Source organism: Muscardinus avellanarius (assembly GCF_963383645.1).
Source record: "Muscardinus avellanarius genome assembly, chromosome: 18".
Lineage (NCBI taxonomy): Eukaryota > Metazoa > Chordata > Mammalia > Rodentia > Gliridae > Muscardinus > Muscardinus avellanarius.
Window position 1 is genome coordinate 36,142,053 of NC_137804.1, and position 18,637 is coordinate 36,160,689.

General features: G+C 45.5%; 1 protein-coding gene across 2 annotated transcripts in view; it reads left to right on the plus strand.

Annotated features, from left to right (window-relative positions):
* The window catches only part of PTPRG (protein tyrosine phosphatase receptor type G), a gene marked incomplete at both ends in the record, with an annotated part of 780,672 nt that overhangs the window by 718,648 nt on the left and 43,387 nt on the right, over positions 1-18,637 (plus strand). For both annotated transcript variants that reach the window (XM_080714880.1, XM_080714881.1), the window contains 2 exons: positions 5,181-5,272; positions 18,050-18,141. In XM_080714880.1, the coding sequence (XP_080571006.1) occupies positions 5,181-5,272; positions 18,050-18,141 (184 nt within the window). The remainder of the gene's footprint in view (positions 1-5,180; positions 5,273-18,049; positions 18,142-18,637) is intronic.

Consider the following 18,637-nt stretch of genomic DNA (forward strand, 5'->3'; position numbering starts at 1 on the left):
AGAAAAGAAGTTTTGATTTTTGGAAAGGAAAGGTCTCTGTCCTCAAAATAGCGCCCTTATTTGAAAGAAAAGACAGATGGTTATTTTTAGAAATTTCAGCCCAAGAGCAGATGTTCAGGACCGTACGCCTCTTGTGTCCTGTGGGCTTCTCAGAAGCTAAACTCATACAAAGACGCACACTCCTGCCAGGAAGCTGACACCTGCTCCAGGAGCTGGACACCCACAGGGTGGGCGTGGGCTGGAGACTCAGGAACTGATGATCAGAGTCCGCACACAAGTGATCAGCTGCTGGACAGGACATCACGCACACCCTCGTGACTGCTAGTCATGTCTTTCTTAGAAATGTTTTCAAAATGTATGAGCTCGCCAGGCGTGGTGGCGCACGCTTGTCATCCCAGCATTCGGGAAGCAGAGAAAGGAGGCTCATGTTTTACGGACAGCCTCAGCTACTTAGTGAGGCCTTTGCAACTCAGTGAGACCCTGTTTCAAAAAACAAAAAGACTAAAAAAATAGAACTGGGGGTGTAGCTTGGGGGTACAATGGCCCTAGGGTTTCATCCCCAGTACCACAAAAAAAGTATAAGCTCATACTGGTTCTAAGAAGGGATGCATGGACGATGAGTAATAGAGGTAGCTTGTACCTAATTGAACCTTTCTATGGAAATGTGCCAAGATCTAATGCTGGCCCTCCTTGGCTGCACGCCGGACGCATTCGGGTGACCTTCAGGAGCTGGTTACTTTAAAAATGCATACCTGTAAGCAGGAGTTGATTCAGTGTGGCAGGATCCTTGCTTAGTGACTGGCACACAAGAAGGCGACTGGCCAACTTAGGAACGGCGAGTCCACTTCAGCCTCATCCTGACCCGTGTGCCTGTCCAGTTTGAACTGAGAAAGCACCTCCTGCAAAGTGGGCCGTGTCCTTCCTGCTCCGTCAGCGCAGTCTGGGCCACCGGCGCCCTTGCTCTCTCTCAGCACTTGCCCCCGGGGATGGAGGTTAGAAAGCCGTGCAGTGCAGTACAGTGGTTTTTCATTTTTGTTCAAGTGGCAGGACACTCGGAACTCAAGACATCAGGATGTTGTGAACTTCTTAACATTGGAGTAAATACAACTTCAGTTCCTTCAAGGAAACTACAATGAATTTTGCTTATGGACAACTGGAATAATGCACAAGGGTGGTTTAAGAAGCAACTTTAGGAGAAAAAAAAAAAACCTTCATTAGAAAAATTCTTTTCTATAACCTACAAAGACTTATTCAGTGTAAGTAGCGGAACAGTTTGCTCCGACTTCAGAATTTACCTCCTGTTTTTGATCTTTTAGGTTCTAAAAGAAATGGCACAGAAGACCTTGAAATTCTTATTTAAGTACGTTCAGCACAACTTTCTGTATTTGCAATGATTATGTTAATAGCCTTGAAGTCTCAGTGACTGTTTCTTATCCCATATGGGATGCTGTAAATCCTCATCTGACCTTTATGGATACTTTTATGGTACCTGCCATCCACATTTTTTTGTTTTTAAGTGATTTCTTCGTGGCAGAGCTAGAGACTCCCAGGAACACTGTACACCCGACTCCTCTCCTGGTTGGGGGGAGTTGCTCAAAATACACAGGGCTGCTCAGCTAGAGACAGCAGGGGTGGGGTGGGCTCACCCTACGAGGGTATCTTAAATGCCCCTAAACTAGACAGCTGTGTACTACTGTTTAGTTAGTAACCGTTGTTGGACTGAAACTTTGATATGAGAGAGAGAAGAGATTATTCTTCAGGACCCTCCAAAACTCTCAGGTATACCTAAAGCAAGAAACTCCGGGTGTCAGAAAAATATATACTGCAATTGTAGGTCAGCAGAAGGTAATTAATTTAGGTTATCAGTAGGATAGTCAGGATCAATGTAAATACCGTGTTACCTGGTCTCAGATCCTTAACCGGGACGGGGTAAGTGCGTTCCAGCAGAGAGCTGAGGTACAGAACGCCTGGTGGGGACCCCCTGGATTCTAAGTTGTAGCCCAACTTGGACGCGTGTTTCTTTTTTATGACACTTAGGCAAACGTGTTTCTGTAAGGCGAGGGAATTTTTGGAAAATGGCTGCTCATGATCCTAGTTGTGTTTCATTGAAGGAGGGACTTTTAGGGATCAGTTGCTTGAAAGTGAACTGGACCTAGAGAGAGAATGGAAATTGTACACTCAGTGGCACACTTGAGCGCTGTCGGAAGTTCTCTCTCCATTCCTGAGCTCGAAGTTGGAGACAGTACTGCTGCTTCTTTGAAGAGATCACAGGCTAGACTAAAACTTGGGGGGTGTTTGTCCTTTCCTCCAGGGCTCAGCCAGGCTTTCTTAAAACATGGTTTTGAGGATTGCAGACAGTCACGGAGAAGGCATTATCCACACAGGCCGCTATGCTAAGCAAACATTTTCTGGATGCATTGAAACCGCCGTTCTAAGGGACACCCCCAGCCAGGTCCTCTAGGCAGCCGCCCACCCGCATCTCTTTGTGGGCTGAAAGCATGTGACTTGAGCAAGGTGCAGATGCACAGAGCTTTGTCTCTGGGTGGCTGACCCCAGTGTCTAGTTGTGTGCTTTTCTCTGGCAATCACGGAGTTACTTTGCTCCAGGGAAAATCCATTATAAGCAGCAGCACCTGGGGCACTAGCGTGTGGTTTGCTTCAGTACACATGGCAGTTTTCATGGGGATCCTTCAGTTCCACACGTAACTGAGAGACCAGCTGGACTGCCTGCCTTCTAGAAAAAACAAATCTACACGGGAGTAGCCTTCCTGAGTAGACAGTAACTTGGCCCGTAAGGATTCTGCCTGCTAGTGCCTTTATGTTTTAGAAACTTAATAGGCATAGTAACGATGGTCTTAAAAGGGTCTTTTGTTGTTCTCTCCTTTGGTTGAAGGCTGACCTGGTAAACTTTTTGCTACTCACGCTGGTGACTTGGAGTAAGCACTTCTTAAGGGTCCTGGATACTTGAGTGGCTGAACTCTGAGTCAGCAAGCGCTGATTGCCCTTACCTGTGACACGGGTCCAACCCATCTGTGAAGTCCATGTCTGTGTTTTAACTTTAGCAGGTTGTTGTTATTGTTTTGTGGTACTTGAGATTGAACCCAGGGGCTTTCTGCCTCGGAGCCACACCTCCAGCCCTTTTCATTGTTTTATCTAGAAACAAGGTCTTGCTTAGTTGTGGAGAGCCTTCCTAAGTTTTTGAGGCTGGCCTTGAACTGAGATCCTCATGTCTCAGCCTCCCAAGTACTGGGTAAGTGTACACCACTGTGCCCAGCTAACTTTCCTGCTATATTCTGGAAATCTGTGCAGGAAGAAAGTCAGAAAGGAAGGAATCAAACCGCAAAAAGTGATAACTAATCCATCGACTTGCACACTGATGTGAAAGAGACTATCACACAAAACCTGAGACTCATGCTTTCCACGGGGATTCTCATCATCGTATTTATTTATTTACTTATTGTGGTACTGGGGGTGGAACCCAGGGGCTTTTCTACCTCCGGGCTATACTCCCAGACCTTTTTTTATACTTTATTTGGAAACAGGGTCTCACTAAGTTGCTGAGAGCCTCACTAAGTAGCCGAGGCTGGCTTCGAACCTGCGGGATCCTCCTGTCTCAGCCTCCCAAGGGCGGGGATTACAAGCGTGCGCCACCACGCCCGGCTGGATTTTCATCATTCTAATAATGAAATACAGTCCATTTGCTATCATGCTTAAGCCTGATTAAATGATGCTAAAGACAGAGAAGTAAAGAATGATAAACTTGGTGTTATTATATATATTGAAATCGCCAGGCAATTCACAGATAAAAATCATTTTTCCTGAGTGCTGCAAGAGCAGTCCTGTGAGACATGTGCTGAGAGTTGGAATCATTTATGTTCAGGACACCCTAGATGGAGGAGCAATCCAGACTGGTAATAGAACAGCGCCCAAATGTGCAGTTGGTCAGAGCTCCTCTCCATCTGCAGATAAGCAACGCCGAAAGCAAAGGTGCCAGGCACTCGCGTGTGACCCTTTCTGACCGCATGGGGTCACAGTGGCCCCATGGCAGGCGGAGCTCTTGTGGATTCCCACAGAGATCTCTGGTTTATGGGGTACCCCTTCTTTGACTGCATAGAAATGGGGTGTACCCAACAGAACCATTTGGGATACTTTTGCTTAACAGAGCAGACACTCAGGAGAAGTTGCCTTGCTCTGTCTGGTAGCTGGGCTGTGGACCCCCAAAAAACAAAGCCATAGTGTGTACAAATGTCGCCTGGTGGCAGCCGCCAGAGGACTGGGACAGATCCAGTGACGCGGAGCAGCAGAAGGATGCCCTGCTTGGTGAAAGCCTCAGCAGTAGGGCTGGCTATTGTAAAGCCCCTCCGCCAGATGAACAGGGACCCTTCTCTGGTCACAATGGCCATTCACACTGAGCTGCCTCATTAAATATTCAGCCCGTGCTTCCGGCAGCTCATTAGGGCGGCAGTGAGCAGTGACGTGGGTGTGGGGGCTGCGGGCCGCCGGCGTCGGTGGGCAGAGGCTGCCTGAGCTGCCCATGGCTTTTCTGTTCGCGGCAGGTCCCGTGATGACCGCTGTATGCTCCTTGCTCTGCTTGAAATACAGGTAAAACCCAGCCAGGACGGAAAGCAGGCAGGGCAGCGGGATGCGCGTGGCGAGGGCCTCTGGCTTGGGCGTGCCTGCCCCGGGGAGCCCTGTGACCCCGTGAAGGAGCTGCCCGGGGCTTGGGCCTCACTCCGCAGAGTGTGGTGCTGCTGTGTCTCTGGGCGGTGTGTGACTGCAGGACAGCATTCCCTCGAGGTGTGGTTTTGAACTTGGCGCGAGGCGTGTGGAGTAGCAGCTGAATCCTCAGTGAAGTGTCAAACATGGGGATGCTGCGGGGGTGAGCCTGGAGGTTGGTGCAGGGAGTTTCCTCTGCCGGCCAAGTTGTCACACACCCGAGTGGGTCAGTGCCACTGGCCTTTCTGCTCGCAGGGCAGATGTGCTGGTAATGTGAACTGCATCTTCACCTGCTGTGCCGGCTCCTTCAGTATGCTGAGCGCCATCCTTCCCATGTCTCCCGGCTTTATCATGGGCTTGCTTCAAGCTGGGGAAAGCTGGGGAGAGGAACTGGAAAATGATGAACTTGGGCAAAGTGTATTTCTCTGGTCTCACCACTTGCATGTTTGTGTTTTTTCCACACAGAAAATGCTTTCAGACTGCCCATTTCTATGTGGAGGACAGCAGTTCGCCTCGGGTGGTCCCCAATGAAAGTATTCCTATTATCCCTATCCCGGGTAAGTAGGACAGGACTCGTACTTCCAAAGGGATGTTTTCTCCTTTGTTCTCTGTTTTATGTGATGGCCACGGCTAAATACTACTTTTATAGTCTTTTAAAATCTTGCTAAGTCTTAAGAGACCCTTACCTAAGGGTAATTTAATGAGATCTTTGATTGTCTACAGTATGAAGCTCCTCTTTAGGACAACACATAACTGAGTTTATACAGTCTAGACACATGCAGGAAGGAGAATAACAGAGGGAAAATGGAAAAACATACAAAAATCTTATTTGTCATCTACCTGGACTAAAATTCATTTGGATAGGCAATTTGTGCTGACGTTTTAAAAAGAACTTGTGATACATTTTGTTAAAGGTGATTTTCTCTCTCTCTTTTCTTTTTTTTTTTTTTTTTTTTTTTTTTTGGTGGTACTGGGATTCCTGGAAGCCCTTCTACCTCCAAGCTACACTTGCAGACTTATTTTTACATTTTTATTTGGAAACAGGGTCTCCTAAGCCGGCGCGTGTGGCTGGCTTCGAACCTGCGCGATCCTCCTGTCTCCGCCTCCCAAGCGCGGGGATTACAAGCATGCGCCACCATGCCCGGCTCTCCTAAGATTTCTTACTTTGAAAATAATTTATCTTAATATTGGATGTTTGGGTTCTTAGGGTGTTTGTGTGGAAGTCTGAGGATGCGATACTGATCGCCATGTCTCCTTTGTCCTCAGGTAAAAGGCTAACACACTTGGTTAGTGGTGGAAATAGGGGCAGAGGTGTAGCCCGGAGTGAGTTCTAGCAAATGCCCTAGTCGTTTAAAAGCTCTGCAGGAGGAGAGTTATAAGCAGAACGTGGGACTTGGAGACCTTACCCACCGGTTTTATTTGGCATCCTTTCCCTTTTGCCAGATTTGAACTTTGTACTGCTGATTTTCATTTTGGGCTTCTAAACACACAGCTATCTTAGACATCTGTCCTCTTGGCATTACTTTGTACACAGAGGCAGTTCTTTCCTTATAGAGCCACGCCCCCAACCCACAGCTCCGTCATCCTGCTTGTCTGTCTCATTCTCCATACACTTTGCACTGACAAATATGTTTTACTTATTTGCATTGTTTCCCACTAGATGACAGCTTCATCTGGGTAAGTGGGTGGATTCTCAGTGCTAGAATAATCCCCAGCACTGAGAATAGTAGGCACCCCTTAACTAGTTGGTGGATGGAGACTTGAATAAACCAATGAATATCTGCAAAACTTTTCAGAAAAAAAGGCTTTTTTTTCTGAGTGCCAAAAAGGTGTGCTTTGCTTGCTGAGTGTCCACGGGCGTGACTATGGCTGGGGACCTAACTGGCCCTTTATGTGGCTGGAGATGTTAAGAGATTAGATAATTGGGGCTATCTACGTTCTCTCCGTTCTGGTCTACTTTTCTCACTAAAACTTGTCACAGAAACAGGAGGGAAATCAGTCATTTTCCTTGGATCATTCTGGGCCACTAAATGAGTGCCATACAGACAGGGTGAGGTCATCTATTACCGTACGTTCCTCCCCATCAGCCGTAAACTCTTATCCTTGTTGGGGGCTGTACACCCCAGAAGAGGAGCGGGAGTAGACAAGAATTAGCAGACTATCATTGTGAAATGAATCTAGTTCAGTTCTCCAGCTTTGCACAATTACACACATACATTCACTTTCCTCTTACCTCATCTAGAACACTTAAGAGGAAAGTTCTACCTCATTCATCTGACGTACACAGCCGCTGGGTAGCCGTGCAACTGAAATCAGTTTTTGGGGGGTTTGGTTTTGATTCTGGTACTGGGGGTTGTTGTACCCAGGGGTGTTACACCTCTGAGCCCTATTTTAGTTTTTAATTTGAAATAGGCTCTCCCTAAGTTACTCGAAGGTTTTTGCTAAGTCTCTGATGGCTTTGCTAGGTTGCCGGGGCTGGCCTCAAACCTGTGATCTTCTCTCAGCCTTCCAATTACTGGGGTTAAATGTGCGCACCGTATACTCAGCTCAAAATCTATTTTTTAAAGGATAAATGGTGAAATCCTTCATGGGCTGTTTTTACTTTACCTCTGAATTGGACTTCATAAAAGCTTATATCTAGCCTTGGCTGTACCGTGAGGCCTGGGGTCAATGTGTCAACCTCTCTAAGACTTAGTTTTCAGAATCTATGAAGTGAACAGGACACCTGCCCTCCTTGTCACCTGAGGCAGCTGTAAAGATCACGCGAGATGCCAAGCATATAAGAGCACTTTGGAAGCCATAAGTAGTGCCAGGACTGTGGGAACCTTCCCTTAGCCGCTGTCTTTCTCCCGCCCTCTGGAGGGGTGCGGTCCCGTGATTCTCACATCCGTGGAACTCCATCCACCAGATGTGGCCTGCCCGGCACCACTCTTTCTCTTCTTGTGGCTGCAGGACTTTGGCTTCACTAGACTCTTCTGAAAAGCCATAATTTGCCTGCCTGGCCGTCCCTGTGTGCAGCACCTTAAACCAGCAATTGCTTTGCAGATGTGCTCCACTGTAGTTCCACGCAAAATGCTCAGCACCCTCAAGGCATTTCTTTAAGCATGTGCTTTCCCCTCTTTTATTTATTTTTTATTTTTTTATTTTTGGGTGGTACTGGGGTTCCTGGAAACCTTTCTACCTCCGGGTTACACTCCCAGACCTATTTTTTATATTTTTATTTGGAAAGGGGGTCTTTTAAAGGCAGTATAACTGGGTTCAAACCTGCGCGATCCTCCTGTCTCCGCCTCCCAAGCGCAGGGATTATAAGCGTGTGCCACCACGCCCGGCAGCTTTTCCCTCTTTTAGATGTTTCTCCTAGTTCACACACACTGGTCGTATGTAAATACATGGAAATAAAAGGCCTTCAGATGATCAGCTGAGCACCCGTGGTAGTGCATTGCACCTCACTCACACGCGGGTGCGTTCTTGATGGGAGGCAACACATTTGCAAAAATGAACTACTTGACACGTTTTGAGGCCGTGTGACGTGGGTCACACCTGACGTTGATCTTTCTGTCTCCTGGGAGATTTCTGTTTTGGATTAGGCTTTTGGTTTTTACATATACTTTTTTTTTCATCTTGTTTTTTTTTTTGCAGGTTTGGGGATGGAACCCAGGGGCATTCGACCTCCAAGCTACACCCCCTGCCCTATTTTTTATTCTTCATTTTGAAACCGGGTCTCACTGAGTTGCAGAGGGCCTCATTAAGTAGTTGAGGCTGTCCGCGAACCGCGGTCCTAAGGTCTCAGCCTCCCAAGCACTGGGATTACAAACGTGCACACCACACCCGGCTTACATATACTTTTATTGGTGCATTGTAATTGTGTGTCATGGTGAGGTCCAGAGGATACAGATGTACATGCACAGCACTTGGTGTGTTTGGCTTCTTTGCGATTTTCTTCAGGACTGAGGCTTAGAGACTTGTATATGCTAGGCAAGTGCTCTAACCACTGAGCTACCCCCCCCCCCAGCCCTTTTTATTTTGAGACAGAGTCTTGCTAGTTGCCCAGCCTGGCCTCCAACTGGCGATTCTGGTGCCTCAGCCTCCTGGCTAGCTGGGATTACACAGGTACCATCTTGCCCAGCTCCTGTGCTCAGGTTTTTGTTGAAAGAGGCACACTGGACAAATGAGCCCTGTGGAACGTTTCCTTAAAGGGCTTTTAACATGATCAGTCTCTTGTTTTTCTTCAAACCCAGCCTGGCGTGGTGGCGCACGCTTGTAATCCCAGCATTCGGGAGGCTGAGACAGGAGGATCGCGGTTCACGGACAGCCTCAGATACTTAGTGAGGCCCTTTGTAACTCAGTGAGACCGTGTTTCACAATAAAGAAAAAAAAGAACAAAAAAACAGGGCTCAGGGTGTAGCTCGGAGGTAGAATTTCCCTGGGTTTCATTCCCAGAACCGCCAAAAAAAAAAAAAAAAAAAAGTCCTATTTAGCAGCTACATTTATGAAACATATACATACCATTTATATTTATTTTTTTGGTCATCAAATAGGGTCTCACTAAGTTGCTGAGGTTGGCCTCGAACCTACAATTCTCCTGTATCAGCCTCCCAGGTAAAGGTACTAACAGATGTGTGCCACCATGACCGCTTCATTTTTATTTTTATTTTTATTTTTACTCTTATGCTTTATTTTGCTTGTAGCAATACAACTATGTCTTTTTTTTTTTAAAGAAATTCAATATAAGAACTTTCTGAGTTCCTTTCATTCTACTAAAGCTTTCACCATGGTAGCATATCATTGGATGGAGTTGTCTTTCGCCTATGGAGATTTTCATAGGATCATTTCAAATGAGTTACCAGGCTCCAGACTATCAACTTACTATTTATATCTAAATGTGATTTTTTTTTTTTTTTTGGTACTGGAAATTGAATTCAGTGGCATTCTACCTCTGAGTTACACCCCCCAGCCCTGTTTTTAATTTTGAAACAGGGTCTTGCTAAGTTGCTGAGGCTTGCCCTGAGCCTGCAGTCTTCCTGTCTCAGCCTCCCAAGTTCTGTATAATAGTCATGTGCCATAATGCCCAGATACAAGTGCTTTCTCTCTCTCTCTCTCTCTCTCTCTCTCTCTCTCTCTCTCTCTCTCTCTCTTTTTCTTTTGGTGGTACTGGGGTTCCTGGAAACCGTTCTACTTCTGGGCTACACTCCCAGACCAATTTTTTTTTTTTTTTTTGAAACAGGGTCTCCTAAGCCAGCACGGCTGGCTTTGAACCTGCGCGATCCTCCTGTCTCCACCTCCCAAGCACGGGATTGCAAGGATGAGCTACCACGCCCGGCTTTGCTTTCTCTTTTTTAAAGAGGTATTTCCAGAGGCTGAGACCAGAGGACAGCAGTTTGCGGCCAGCCTCAGCCACTTAGTGAGGCCCTCTACAACTCAGTGAGACCCTGTTTCAAAATAAAGAATAAAAAATAGTAGCTCGGAGGTAGAATGCCGCTGCGTTCCCCCCAGACCCACACACACACACACACACACAAATTTTCAGATAACCAGTGTAATGGTAAGCGAACCATTATACCAGTTTAAAATGTGTGCAATAGAGTAAGATTTAAAATTCAGGTACCAAACTATTATAGAATAGAACTCCAGGGCCATCACTTTAGAATATGTAATAAACTCTGTTCCTAGAATGTATTTTACAGTTAATTTTTAAATAAAAAACCTCATTATCTAATAATTACAGCTCGTTTGCCAAGTGGTGCGTGTTTATTTTCACTACAGTCCTAGAGATAAGGGCAGTTGCAGCTCCCATTTTATAGATGAAGAAACTGAGGCTCAGAGACATTATTTAGTTTGCCCGATTACACAGTTAAATAGCAGAGTTGACACTGGAATTCTCGGTGTGACCCCAGAGCACACAAGCTTAGAAATGCCCCTGCCCTCGCGGCACGCTCGCCTGACAGTGTCCATGCCGCAAAACCTCAAGCTGCGTGTTGGGATAGTGTGTCATTGGATCAAGGCATTCTTAAATGCAGGCGATGCTCTCTCTGGTTTTCGTGGAGTTCCCGATTCCCACTTTCTTCCGCTGGCACTAGCCATTTGCTTCTCCATCAAATTCTCTCTCATCCTCCTCTAGGGAATTTCATAATCCTTCAACTGACGTTTCTTCCATCTTAAAAAAAAAAAAAAATCCCCCCTTTTATTATCTATTTTCTAGTTATTTTTGTTCTCCTCCTTTCTGGAAAAAAAAAAAAAAAAGACTCAGCCTAGCAGTGGTCCCGTTGCCTGTGTAAACACAGGCCTGTGTGACTTGAATGACTTCGGAGCAGTTCACAGACATGCTGAGCACTGAACACATTTAGACATGACATCAGCCACTTCTGGATGATTCTGCTGTTGTTAAATTTCATAAATGTGTAGCTTTGGTTTCTAAGCCCCAAAGCAGAAGGGAATCAGTAAGTCATGCTGACTTCTAAAAGTAGTGAGAAATAGACTCCGGAGAGCTTTGCCTACCTGTCCAAACACATCCCTCCAAGAAACAGGTTAGAAGGACTTTTTTTTGCCTCTTTGGGTGTGTGTGTGTGTGTGTGTGTGTGTGTGTGTGTGTGTGTGTGTTACCTCTGGGCTACACTCCAGACCTATTTTTATATTTTATTTGGAAACAGGGTCTCACTAAGTTGCTGAGAGCCTCACTAAGTAGCTGAGGCTGGCTTCGAACCTGTGCGATCCTCCTGTCTCAGCCTCCCAAGCGCGGGGATTACAAGTGTGTGCCACCACGCCCGGCCGCATTGTAATCTTACAGCCATTCTGCCTATACATCTTTTGGAACCAGAACTTAACTCACGAATTAACCTGTTCATAAAGCATATTGAGAGAGTTTTACAAATGTGCAAATTGTTAAGCACAAATGTCCTTCATTATGCTTTTCTCTGGAAATTCGAAAATCTAACTTTCTAGGAAGAACGTTACAGAACAGATGCTGCTGGCTAACCAGTAGTTCAGAGATCCAGAAATGATTTCATTCTTTCTAGCAGTTAGAATACATCTTAATAAGCTGGGCGTGGTGGGGGAGGCTGAGATGGGACAGTTCGCAGACAGCCTCAGCTACCTAGTGAGGCCCTCTGTAACTCAGTGAGACCCCGTTTCAAAATAAAGAATAAGCCAGGCGTGGTGGCGCACGCTTGTAATCCCAGCATTCGGGAGGCTGAGACCGGAGGATCATGGTTCGCGGACAGCCTCAGCTACATAGTGAGGACCTCTGCAACTCAGTGAGACCCGGTTTCAAAATAAAGAATAAAGCTGGGCGTGGTGGCACACGCTTATAATCCCAGCTCTTGGGAGGCGGAGACAGGAGGATCGTGCAGGTTCGAAGCCAGCCATGCTGGCTTAGGAGACCCTGTTTCCAAAAATAAAATAGGTCTGGGACTGTAGCCCGGAGGTAGAAGGGCTTCTAGGAACCCCAGAACCACCAACCAACCAACCAGCAAACAAACAAACAAAATAAAGAATAAAAAATAGGGCAGGGTGTGTAGCTCAGAGGTTGGATACCCCTGGGTTCCATCCCCAGACCCGCAAAAAAAGAAAAGAAAGAAAGAATAAAAAATAAGGCAGGAGGTATAGCTCAGAGGTCAAATGCTCCTGGGTTCCATCCCCAGACCCACCCAAAAAAAAAAAAATTTAATAATGTGAAGGTCACTGGCTTCAGCAAGTGCCAGCATATAAAGGGGGTTAAAACATGTAGCTGGAAAGCCTTGGGATTAAACCAACCTTGTTGACATATCTTATTTATACAGAGATTATCTCCAAAGGAGATTCATTGGTCTTTTGATTATAATGAAGAATTGTCTCTAGTGACTTCTTTGTTCCATAAATGAAGAGATTTCTTTTTATGGCAGGAAATAAAATGTTCCAATGTCCACAACACTCCATGCATAAGAGTCTGATTTAGACAAAAATCTATTTGTCCTGTCCTAACTCAGGAACTAAAATATCGACAATGTTCTTTTCTCTCATATTTAATTTATCCTTCTAAGTTGACAGAGAGCTATAACCAAGCACAGAGACTTGAACTTGGCCTCTGGGGAACGACCAGGTTTTAGAAATTGAAGTTATACACTGGAGATAGGGTTAGCATACCTGATAATAGCCCAGGTCTGGGGAACTGTGGGGAATATCTTGCTAGCACTATCTAAGTACTGCCACAGGGCTGCTGCACTGTGCCTACAGGTGGATGTGGTTGGGGTTTGGGATAGGGTTGAAAGTTTTGTTGAGGGCTAAATGAATTTTTACAGGGATTGTTTGCAGAACAGGTAATGTATGGACATCTGACCATAATGGTATTTATACCTGCCACTTCCCATGCAAGAGGGAATTCTTTCTTTAGTAGACCTTAGGCCGATCAACCCAGCAGCTAGCATCTCAGCAGGGATATAAATGCTCTATTACGTGATTTACCTGGCATCACTAAGCTGATCCGACGACCCACATGAATTTTCCAGGTAACTGAAGCCCATCTCAGTTGAGTCAGAGCATACCGTTTTAACCCTTTTTCGTGGAAAGTTTCTTTCAAGTGTAAGGTCCAGGAGAGTAGTGTGATGTGGAAGGACTCGGCTCTGCAGTTGGCCTGGTCCTGCAGTCGTCGGTTACAGTGGGGCTTGGGCAGGCTCCTTGATCTCCCTGAGCCACGGTTTTCTGGTCTATAAGTGGGAACAATCACAGCTCCTAGATCACACAGACTTATAGGTAAAGCAGGCAACCGCAGTTGTGAATAGGCCAAGCGTTCTTAAAGTACTTGCTTCATTTGGCTGGCTTTTCGCAGTACCCCGTGAGTTAGGTAGTATTGTGATTCCCATTGCGCAGACGAGGAAAGGGAGCCCCAGAGAGACGAGGCGCACCACACGGCAGGCTGGCCCTGGCTCCTCTGCTCACACCACTACCTCTGGGAGCTGATGCGCGGGAGGCGTTCCATCAGCGGGGACCCTAAAACAACTGAGACACAGTTCTACTGGGCTACAGCTAACGGCCTTCCACAGGGTGCGTGCTGAGGCCCAGGGCAGATCCTCTCTGCAGGGCCTGTGAGACACAGCTTTGATGCTGGTTTGTGCTTTCTGGTATCAAACCAAAGTGTACACAGAAAAGTTAACTTCTTCATTTACCTGATTTTCCTTCAGATTAAAAACAAAGCAAATCCAGCTTATAGGAACAGGCTAGAGAAGCCTGGAGTATCGGTGATTTGCTCCTCTCAGTTCTAAAGATGCCAAGAGCCCACTGTAGATAGCAGAAACAACTCCTCTTTCCACTTAAGTGTGCAGTCCTTTTTTTTCTGACAGGGATGCACATGAGGTCAACAGTATCTCCACATGGTGCTTTTTCTTTGAGCAGAAGTTGCAGTCTTCTCTTCGCTCTCTCGTGCACTGCTTTGGGTACTTACAAACTAGAGACTGATGTAAAAAGGTTTTGTTGTAGATTGACTCACATCACAGGCCTCTTCCTAGCCGGGCATGGTGGCATACACCTATGATCCCAGTACTTGGTAAGCTGAGACAGGAAGATCACAAGTTTACAGCCAGCCTCAGTAATTTAGTGAGATCCTCTGCAACTTAGTGAGACACTGTTTTAAAATAAAAAAAGAAAATACAGCTGGGATAGAGTTCAGTGGTAGAACACCCCTGGGTTCGATCCTCTGTACCCCCCGCCCACCTCTTATTTACATAGTTTAACCACAAAAAACTAAAATCTTGGAACTAAGCATATGTAATCCATTTAATAAGAGTAAGCTCACTCTTCAAATAATTCAGTTATTTCAGACACTATATAATGGGGTCATTTAGCAATGACAGGTAATGGTCTCATTTTGATCTGACTTCACCCATAGGCATATGACAATTATATATGTAAAGACATTGGTACAAAATTATAAAGCAATACTTTATTTGAATAACCAAGAAAGTCTGTTTAGTGTCTTGGTCTTCCGGGAAACTGTGGTTCTTTGAGGATGGAGACAAGCAGTGGGTCCCAGTAGGCAGGGGGCAGACCTGGAGTAGAGTGGACCTGCTTCAGCTCACGGTTCCTTACATGGATGTGTGCCCTCCTCTGTTTCTTGTAAAGGTCACCACAGTCTCTGGCAGCCAGGAAGGCCTGGTGCATGAGGGCCCTCTTTCCACAGTGACACCAACTCTCACCTTTACAGTGGTCTGTTATTCCACACCAGCCTCCCACCCAGCCTGTAATCGTGAAAGCATGCTGCCTGAGGTTCCAGCTCGCTTTCCCCGGTTTTTTCTCCCCCACCACACCAGTGACTTTGGTCCTCACCCAGGTCACCAAATCCGATCCTTCATGGCACGTGTGACGCTCGCGAGGCGTCCCACGCCTGCTCGTCCTCACTGTCGTGCGATCGTCTCTGCTCCAACGCGTGTCGCCCCGGCCGAGCCCCGGGCGCCCAGTGAACGCAGGTGCCCAGTGAGGGCATGCGCAGGTGGCCTCCCGCCCTCCCGGGTCGCAGCATTCTTGCCTTTGGGTCTGCAGCCTGCTCCCTCTGCCGCGCTCTGGCCTTCAGTCATTCTGGACACGTTATCTCAACCGTAAGGGTGGTGCAACAGTAGTGCCCATCTTGGCATTTTCATACATGTAAGTGCATCAGAAGCACCTGGGTGCTAGTTAGTGCTGGTGTTATTTTCTGAGTCTTGAGTGAAACTTAGAAGCTTCACTGGAAACAACCCCTTATAGATGGGCCTTTTCACACAGCATCCAGGATGTTTCCAGATAAAGACTGAGCACATCAAGTCTATGATGCTGTGCTAAACTGCTGGCTTTTCTGCAAGCTGTATTAATTTTATAATCATCTGGCCCATGTTACTAGAACTTCCTAGAAGAACTGTGTGAGGGGGAAATCGTCAGGACTTGTCATATGTCAGATATTATATTGCAATATAATATTGTAACACAGAGGAAACAATTTATGACCTCTTGGCTATTTATCTTGAGTGAAAGGCAGATGCTGAACTGTAGCCGATGGTGCTCAGTAACATACATCCGCATGTGTGTCTGCCTGCCTGGTATTTGTGTGACGTTATTGGTAGTGCCTGGAAACCCAGAGGCTGGAGCTAGACTTCTTTGGGTAAAGATGCAAATTGAAGATCGTGAGTCATATATTTCCACGATCATCATACTGAGCTCTGCTGGATTCTTGCTGCAGCTGGCCAGGGTACAGCAGGAAGACTGATTTCTGTGCCTGTGTGGCATTAGCTCGGATATTAGAGTTGTGCACTTTGCGAGAAAAATAATCAGCTGTTGACCCCGAAGCATTTCTTTCGATGATCTGAAGAGAGGCTGTGACCTTTAAATGCCATGGCTTTGCCTTAGACTCTGGCAGTCCTTTAAAATCTTTTTATTAAGCTTTTTTATGTTATTGGGGAAAGTATCTGAATCTGACATGTCTTTTTCTTATTTGGAGCAATAGTCCACGTCCTTAATCATGGCACCGTAACTTTGTTGGGAATTGAACATTTTAAGCTATCATTATGAAATAAAGGTCACTCTCTTCCTATTACACCAAGAGCTGTGTCGCTGTGCTCTTCGAAAGCATGATAGCTTTCCTTCTGTTCTTTTTCTTTCCTCATCCTATTTCTAAATAAGTCGAACTGCTGTGGTCTGCGTATTAGGATGTCTGCAGGGTCACCTTGTGTCCGGTCTCATTCATTGTTCCTCTTGTCCAGCAGTGAGTTAGTCCTTAAGCTAATCTCTTCAGAGACTTCTCAGCTTTGCCCATATTAACTCTTCCCTAAATTTGAGATTCTCTCCTTGCCTCTTGATCATTATTGTAGAATTTCCCTACTTTTAGACATTTTAAGTGATCGGATAAGCCTGGAATCTTTCTTGAACCGTGCATTCTGCTCAGTGTTCTGTGGAAGCGTGTTGGCTGCGCTCAGTTTGTTAATGCTGGTTACATCATGGGAGCTATAGATTTCTTGGGCGTACGAGATAATTGCATATTCATGAACATCTTCGATCTTGAAATATTTGTAAATAACTTGGCAAATTTTTTTCAGACGGTTGCCTATTAAGATGTTCGGGACTTTAATTGTTCACACAGAACAAAGTTCTGCTTACAGAGCACCATCTATTCGATAAGTAGCATTTCCAGGCTTCAGCGACTTGGACTATGCACATATAAATCACCTTTCTTAAATAAAGTATAAGAGATGCTATTTTCCGCCTAAGGATGATTCCAGTTTGAAAATGTCAATAGATGCAAAAAGCCACCCTAGAGCTTTGCTCTCCGGCAAGAAAGTAGAGGAGGGATGACATAGTCAATGTTAACTGTCACCAGATGAAGAGAAATCAGATTGTCAGGCCTGGATCTATGAAATTCTTGCCAAAGTAGGACCTCATTTACACATACAGATCCTCATACCCTTTGCTAAGAAAAGCATCTGTGGCAGTTTAGATGTTTGTGCGTTTGCCAAAGATCTTTCACTCTGAATAAAGTAAATGTCATGTCTGTTGTTTATCTCAAATTCAGCGGAGTATTTTTAAAAGGAAATATTTGCGGGGGAGGGAGGAGGAGGAGGAGGAAGCAGTCACAAGGTGGTTGTGGCTGTATAGGAACAGACAGGGTCTCCATACATCCACCAAAAACATAACTTCGGGCCCATGAACTGAAAGTGTCCTTTGGAAATGACAACGTTACAGAAAATTGGAATGTGGAATCTTCCTGAATCCACACCTAGTCTGTCAACACCAGAAAAAATCCAGTTAATTCAGCTGAACTGATTCTTTGGCACCCTGTAGACACAGCTGTCTTGAAGTAAAATTCTGCACATTTAAAGCTAGATGGCGTTGTACCCAGAGCCAGCTGGTTCGGGGCATCTCTCTGTGTACAAAAGATTGCGAAGACTGGAAAGGTTAGAAATAGAACTTAAATGATCCAAGTTCAAGCCGGACCCCACTGAAGAGCATAAAAAAACACACACACACACACAGAAAACCTAGGTTGCGGTAAAAAATTTCTTGGCAAACAGGAACCGTTGGTAAATTCAGAGTTTTAGTTAAGAGTAGGATGTGGTGATTTCATTGCACAGATTGCCTTGAGTATAAAAAGTAAAGGAATTCTCTATGTGCCTTTTTGTAAAAGCCCTGTTTAACTCAGCTTAGAGACATTTCATGGTCCTAATGAGATCCTAATGTAAAATAAATCCTGAAGCCTTCTTTTAGCGTGTTTATTTCAAATGGTACAATACATCTCTTTGCGAAAATCAAATATTTGTTTTAAATAAGTGTGATTTGCTTTCTCTGCTGTCATTTGTTTTCTGAAAGTATTCTGTGTGACTTTGAATATCATTTTATTCCCCCAGATGACATGGAAGCCATTCCTGTCAAACAGTTTGTTAAACACATTGGTGAGCTTTATTCTAATAACCAGCACGGGTTCTCCGAGGATTTTGAGGTATGTTTCAAACTGGAAATTAGTTTTTAGAAACATAACTCTTGCTTCACAGAGATTCGCATAAGCTTGAATGTATCGTAAGCATTACAACAAGTGTGAAGAGTGGCGACTTTTTTCTTTTTTTCATTTCTGCTTTTTACAGGCATCTTTGCCCAGTAAAGTCAGGGCAAAGGTTGTACTTGTCCTGAACATGCATTTCTGTGAAAGAACAGACCCAGGGGTAGCAAAGCGGCAAAGAGTGGGGATGGCCTTCTGGTTCTTACTTTTTTGTAATTCTGTCCAGAAGCAACAGTCATAAAGAAGAATGCCCCGGTTCCTTGTCATCTCTGCGATGTGCGTGGCACAGGGGAGATGCCGGCTGGCGTCTGAGGAACCCAGCACTGGCTCGATCAGTAGTGAGTTTCACAGTCCTTGGGCCAACCACTTCATCTCGGATCCCGAGCTTCCTCGTTTTTAAAAATGGTGCACATGTCACCCACATTTCTCAAGTTGTTAG